Below are 6,973 nucleotides of genomic sequence, written 5' to 3'. Positions count from 1 at the left end.
CGAGGCTTCACCACCCATTTATCCCTCCGCCTTTCAACCAGCACCACATGTGATTATCGGCCAGGCTGGCACAATTAACTAACTCAATGGCCTCATCTTTCTCTCGAGTTGGGCTTGTGGGTTTGGTGACGGCCAGCAAGTTCTTAGCCACTGTGCCCTGGCTCTTGCCGTACGCAGTGCAGGCAAACGACAACAGAACCACGCGAGGCCATGCAGTCAAAACCACTGATTCCACGTGGCTCCGTAATTGGGTGATAATGGTAGCGCTGACCTGAACTCATTAAATTCCAGCCCAGTCCACTGTCATCCAGTTGATTGACTTGTAGCAGCCCTGCACCGTGTTTCCAATACTCACTCCTTGTGGGTGCCTCGTCTGTCTCCTGGGAGTGGCTGGTTGGCTTGAACCACGGGCCTTGTGGTTAGCAGCCCAACCTGACTGCCCCTGTGAGAAGGTTCAAAAAGTGAATGGGCACAGGGTTTTGCGGGCCTGTTGGTGCACACAGCTGGGCGTGTGCAGAATGTGCTAGTTGTTATCACCGACTGTAGGGGGATCTTTGTACAAAGTAATTGCTGCTGAGACACTGTGCCGAACACTGTCACCCCCACTGATGGCCAACCAGGCCCATCGGTGCCCCTGCTAGGGATGCTCCTGCCGGCCCACCCTAAATCTGCACACTCTTGTGTCACAGCCCCTCCCCTGACTGCAGGGGGCGGCGCTGTGCCTCTGCCGCTCAGTCAGAAGGCTGAGTGCTGTCTGTGTAGGGACAGACAGATTGACCACGTCCTCATCCCCCTTCTTTGTCCTTCTGTGTTTCAGAAAGAAAGAGCTCTTGAACACCAAGAAGGACCGTGTGAGCCATTGTCTGACGATCTGTGAGAACATCGTGGCGCAGTCCCTCAGGTAACCACACTGGCGTGCGCTAGTCCCCAGCCTCTGTCTGCATTTCCAGTCCCAGGGGCTGGATGCTCTGCCCGTCCTCATTTGTCTTCAGACCATTAGTCAGAAATCCACGTCCCAGATGGCTGACTCTGTCAAGCATACGCCGACATGCCAGTGAGTCATGTCTCCTCCGGGAAACGCATGTGCAACTCTTGTGACCATGATGCCGCCGCCGCTGCCGTTCCAACAGTGTGTTGTGGTGCATTAGCCCTGTAACGGAGTCTTCACTTAGAGACCCTTTCTGTGGGGCACCTTGGCGGTTCTTGGCCCTCCCTACTGGAGCACTGCGTGACCTTGAAGTGTAGCGTATCTCTTACTCATTCCTGTGGCCATGAAGGCTGGGATCGCCCCCCTGTCGGGGGGTGGGGAGTGTCTGTGCTCCCAGGGCGCTAGAGCCTGCTCTTCTGCTGGGGGGAAAGTGGGGCCTGGGCAGTGCCCTGGAGCTCTGCTCCCCTTTCTGGCCCTTCCTTCCTGTGTGAACCAGACGTGCCTTCACAACTCCCTGACTCTCCTGGTTCCACACTGGACCCGGGGCCGGTCAGCTTCTGGTGATTGCTGTCGCTCGTGGCTGGCGTAGCGGACGTAGCAGGACGGTTCTGAGTGCTCTCCCGAAGCTCTGAGTGCTCGGCACACGTGCTCTCCTCGCCTCTCCCGTGGAGTAGCTCACGCACGTTCCTCTCCTGCTGCACTCTGGTGCTGGAAGCCGAGAGCGCTCCGTCCGTATCCGTACGGCTGTTAGGAGAAAACTCTTAGAAAAATCATCTTTGAGCACTTTGGGAGAGGCGCAGAGTTTCTGCATTTGTAATTCATATTCTCCAATGAATATGAATATTCATATTCTCCAAGGTGACTTCCTTCGTGACTTGGCTTTAGTCCACGCCCTTCCCGCGTTCGTGAGATGGGGCCGCGTGGTTTTGTCTAACGTGGAGGAATGTCAGGGGGAGCAGAGTGAGGCAGTGAGTCACTCTGTGTCCTGAAAGTGAAACCCAGCATTCTAAGGTAGCATGCTCTTGTAGGCACGTCCGGGCTAAAAGTAAGGTAGAAACAGATAGATCCGAACGTTGCCGCACTTCCCTTCCCTGGACTTCCACGTGGAGTGATTTTCAGGGAGGTCTCCCTTCTTTGAGCCTCTGATGTTTCCTTGGGAAATGTACCCCCAGGGTAGAGGGCTTCTCTGAGATCAAGTGGTGCAGGCAGAGCCACACAGACGCCTTCAGTAGCTTCCTGCCAGCAAGGCGTGTGTCTTGTGGTGGTGCCCCTTGTCCAGTGAGCGGTTTTCCCTCCGGAATAAGCGTGTGATTCCCTGCTGCGGTAGCACCGCTGATCCCCACCATCGGTATCTCTGGGACCAGTATTTTACTCTGCAGCTCAATGGAGAACCTAGAGACAGTAACATCTCCGTTTGTTGTACTTGTCGGCACAGCGCTCTAGGTAATTAAGAATTTGGTACCGTGCATTGGGGCGGATTCTCTAATAAATATCTGAAGTTGGCACAATGGATGTAGTATGTTTGGATTGTGATAAGAGTGGTACGAGCCCCCGGTAAAATTATTTAAAAAAAATAAGTTTGGTAAGGGTTTTGGAATTGGGTGGGGGAAGAACTTACTGCCATTGAGTGGATTCCCCCTCGGAGCTGCCCCGTAGGTCGGAGAACTGCCCCATGGGTGTCTGAGGCGAGAGCAGAAAGCTTCCTCTTTCTCCCGCGGAGCGGCTGGTGGGCTTGATGCCTGACCTAGTGATTAGCTGCCCAGAGTGGAACCAAAGAAGCGTCCGCGCAGTCAGTCAGCGCCTGAAGGTTTCAGTGGCATGCAGACGGAAATCAGGAGAGGGGCTTCACAAGAGTTCCAGCCATCCTGCAGAATGATGCTGGTGGGGTTGGCAGTCCCCTCGTGGCCTAGGCCCTCCCGGTGTCCCTGAGCTGGGCACATGCCCTGCACCCGTGTTGGTACACATTCGCAAACCAAATTCCGCAAGGACTCCTGCTCGCCCATGCTTTCCCTCAGGCCGTCATTCTGTTCTGGAATCCCGTCCAAGGGGCCGCATGACATTCGGCCATCCCGTCTCCTTAAACTGGCCTTGCCTGTGACCATGACCCCCCATCCCCCTTTAAAGCAGAAATTCGCCGGAATTTCAGAAGCTCCTGGGCATCGCTGTGGAACTCTTCCTGCTGTGCAGTGATGACGCGGAGTCGGATGTCCGGATGGTGGCCGATGAGTGTCTCAACAAAGTGATCAAGGTAAGAGCCTCCAGGTCGGGCTGGCCGGCCTGCTGCCGGCCTGTTTCCAGCCTCAGAAAAGAAGCCATGTGTGGCAGCTTTGCCTTCTGAGTCACAGACCCCCTTCATGAGTGACCGCGTTGTAGGCTGACCGTGTGTGGGCTGGGGGGCGGGGGGGTGTCAGGGACCTGCCAGGTGCTGGTCTTCCAGGCCTATGAAGCTGCCTTCTAAGGGACAGACCTTGGTTCCTATCATAACTGCACAGTGCCTGGCTCATTGGGGGTGCTCCGGGGAGACCCTACCTGCAGGCATCAGTGGAGCTGCCCTGGGAAGGAGGGGTTTGGTCTGGCTGAGGCCTCTCCTCCCTCGGCTGACCTGCCACAGGCAGGTAAAGATGTGGCTGCTTCACCTGGAAGCTGAGCCAGAGTGAGTGAGTGTGAAGGGCATTGGTGGAGGAAAATGCTCCCAGAAAAGGATAATGAAGCCAGAAACCCGGAGCCGTTTGGGTAGTGGGGGTGGCTGGGGGGGTCAGGAGAGAAGGATACACAATCTTGGGGGTCCTCTGCTGCCTGATTGAGAGCGGGTGCTCCGTTCAGTCCCCGTGACCCCTCTGCGTCTGCTGCTTTAGCTGCCTTCATGACACAGTTTACTTCAGGCGTAGCTCCTCAGTGCGACAGAAAACCTTCCCTGTCACCGGCTGTTCTCCTCCTTGCCCATGTCCCCATCCCACCCTGCTCCCCTCGGGCACCATTGCGTCTGCGATGGGTCCTCTGAGTGGCTGTTCTGTCTGGCTTCAGCTCTGTTTTCCCAGCCCTGAGAAGCGCTCCCCGATGAGCCTTCTCCAGGGCTTTCCTGGCCATGACTCAGGAGTGTGGCCTTCCGTGCTTGGCAGGTAGCCTGACTGTTGGGTCTCCCCCCTGCCACGTGGAGGACCAGCCCTTTGAGGAGAGGGGGCATCTCTTCATCTCCCTGGAAGACTACCTGTCCTACATCTCGGGGTCATGGGGAGCCAGCTGCCTTTGAGGGTAGTTAGGTTTTACACGAGGCAAGACACGAGCCGGCCCTTCCTTAGGTCGCTGCTTGCCGGCCCTTTTCTCCCACGGGCGAGGGAGCTCCAGTTGTATGGGCCAGTCTGGATGACTGGACCTCCTTCTGGGCATGAGCCCCTTACTCGCTGAGTGCTTGTGGGGTGTGTCTGAGGAGGGGCATGCGGAGTGAGGCAGTCTTCCTTGTGGCGGGTGAGGCCACAGCACGGGTGGACACCCCCCACCCCCCTTCCTGGGCCCGCTCCTGGCCATTCCAGCAGAGCGTCTAGCCTTCTGTGATTGGTGCTGGCCACAGCCAGCCCTGTAGCCACGTGGCTTCTGCTGTTGTGGCTGCCTGTGCATGCCTTGTACTGCTGGGCCCTGGCCTGAGTCCGGTTGCCCTGTTGCCTGGCCATGGTCCCTGTGCCAGGCTCTCCCTTGGGAGCCGCCTCTGCAGGTTGGAGCCTTCCGGCAGGACCTGCCCCACTGCTTCTGCTCTCAGCCCTTGGACTTGGTCCCTCGAACCGGAAACTTGAGTGTGGCCCACGTCAGGCTGACTTCACAGTGACAGAAGGCCGGCAGGGTCAGCGCTGCCCTCGTGGAGCCCTGTGTCTACGCCTGCTGGACAGAAGAGTGGCGGCTGCGCAAGGACCATGGCTCTCCACCTCGTCCTGTCCCCTTGTCTATCCCCATTTCCTTTCAGTGTGCTGACACTGCACACCAGGCTGTACCCTCGCTTCCACGGCTGTCGATGCGGTCCTGGTCGGTGGGGCTGAGGGTCTGCGAGGCCTCCCACGGTGGCAGAGGGAAGGAGAGGCGGGGAGGAAGGGGGTGGAGCTGGAGAAGTCCTCAGCCTAGGCTGTGTGTGAGGGAGCCCGCGCAGCATTGCGCCCAGGAGCTGCGACTCCGGGTGCTCTGTGGATGCTTGTGCTATGTGGGTGTGCGCACATAGGCTGTTTGTGCAGTCTGTGTATCGTAGGCTGTGTGCGTGCGTACTCTGTATGCCTGTGTCCTGTGTGTGTGCGTGAGATTGTGCCTCAAGCGTGCCCCTGGCATGGCAGTCACAGTCAGGAAACACCTGTGGTGTGTCCAGTTATTGATGGAAACCTCAGCTTTCGCCGTCAGAACTTAGAGAATAAAGAGAAGGAAACAACCGAAAACGATAGAGGGAAAGGAAGTATTCTTGGGACTGGGGGCCACAGCGAATGTAGAAGCCCCGTGCTGTGGGCAACATACTTCCTGGACCACTGTCTGCTGTGGTGCCCCACCCCCACCCCCAGGGGGACCAGTGTCCTGTGGAGTGGTGGCACCACCGCAGGTCTCAGAGGAGGTCCGGAATGCGTCCGCATTGCCTAAGGCTGCAACGCTGCTAGCACGGTGTATTGGTTCATGTTGGAAATGACACTCTCCCGGTGTCCCGAGCTCCTCAAGGATGGACTCGTCTCTCGTCCGCCCACACCGTCCTGCCCCCAGCCTCTGTGCCCGGTCTGCCGTGGAGTGCTGACGCTCGTGCTCTCCCGCAGGCGCTGATGGACTCGAACCTGCCACGCTTGCAGCTGGAGCTCTACAAGGAGATTAAGAAGGTAGGCCTGCCCGCCCCTTGGCTGGTGGCAACCGTGCTGTCACGGGGTGTGCCCCTGATGTCTGCAGGGCCAGGAGCAGGTGCTGTGTGCTGGACCGTCGTCCTGCTTTTCCCTGGAAGGTCGCCGTGTCGTTGATGACCAGACAGGGTGGGGTTAAAAGTGGATGCTCACTTTACTCCTTGCCGCTCTCTCATGGGAGGGGAACCTGGTGGCTCAGTGGGCTAAACATTGGACTGCTAGCTGGAAGCCAGCCGTGTGAACCCCCAGCCACCACGAGGGAGAGAGGAGGCCATCTGCTTGCGTGAGATGTTCAGCTTTGGGAGCCTGTGGGGCGTTTCCACTCTGCCCACAGGGTCGACTTGAGAATCAGTCACGTGCGGTGGTCTGGTTTTGGAAGAACCACTGCCATCCAGTCGATTCTGACTCCCAGGAAGCCTGTGTAAGGCCTTCCCTGTGGGGAACGGCCCGGTGGGCTTGACCTTGACCTTGTAGTTAACAGCCCAGCACCTCACTGACGGCCACCGGGCAGGCCTTTTGAGTGTAGACCTTAGCGTACCCTCTGTTGTCTGTTGAAATGGCCTTTTCCCTACAAGGAACCATTAACTGTCTGAAAACATGTATAGAGAGAGTGTGCCCTGGCTTCTGCGCTGCCCACCTGCCCTCCCTCCCTCCCTGCCTGTCTGACTGAACCCCCTCACTCTGACTCGTCCCACAGAATGGCGCCCCGCGGAGTCTGCGTGCTGCGCTCTGGAGGTTTGCAGAGCTCGCTCACCTGGTCCGGCCGCAGAAATGCAGGTACGCTACCCAGCGCCGGGGCCCTCCTGCCACCTCTCAGCGGAGTCCCTGCTGCGCTCCCCCGGGCTGTGTAACTGCACGTCTTGGTGGCAGGCCTCGTCCCCGGCAGTTCTCCTGAAGCCCAGCTCCCAGCCAGGTCTGGCTCCTGGTAGCTGCTTCGAAGGCACGCACCAGGTGGTTGAAGGCGGGGGTTGCAGCTTCGTTGTGCTGCCGTTAGAGATCGTAGAAATCCACACCTATCCCTGGTCAGCATTAAACTGCACTACTGGGGCCATCGCCTGTGGTCAGGTCGCCGGGCCTCCATTGTTGGCTGATCCCTGAGCAGCAGTGATGGCCTGCCCTTCCTTGTTCACACTGTGCAGGGGTTCAGCCCAGGGAGCGTCAGCGTCCGTGAAACCCTCCCGTGGCAGCCGGG

The 6,973-nt window shown here is 58.3% G+C and overlaps 1 protein-coding gene across 1 annotated transcript in view; it reads left to right on the top strand.

Annotated features, from left to right (window-relative positions):
* Positions 1 to 6,973, top strand: part of HTT (huntingtin) — an 89,804-nt gene that overhangs the window by 10,100 nt on the left and 72,731 nt on the right. The window contains exons 2-5 of the mRNA XM_030885427.2: positions 818 to 901; positions 3,056 to 3,176; positions 5,704 to 5,763; positions 6,479 to 6,558. Coding sequence (XP_030741287.1) covers positions 818 to 901; positions 3,056 to 3,176; positions 5,704 to 5,763; positions 6,479 to 6,558 — 345 coding nt within the window. The remainder of the gene's footprint in view (positions 1 to 817; positions 902 to 3,055; positions 3,177 to 5,703; positions 5,764 to 6,478; positions 6,559 to 6,973) is intronic.

Source organism: Echinops telfairi, unplaced genomic scaffold (genome assembly GCF_000313985.2).
Source record: "Echinops telfairi isolate 266 unplaced genomic scaffold, ASM31398v2 ScPeMD7_28;HRSCAF=97, whole genome shotgun sequence".
NCBI lineage: Eukaryota > Metazoa > Chordata > Mammalia > Afrosoricida > Tenrecidae > Echinops > Echinops telfairi.
Note: the sequence above shows the minus strand (reverse complement) of the source record. Positions and strands in the feature narration are given on the sequence as shown.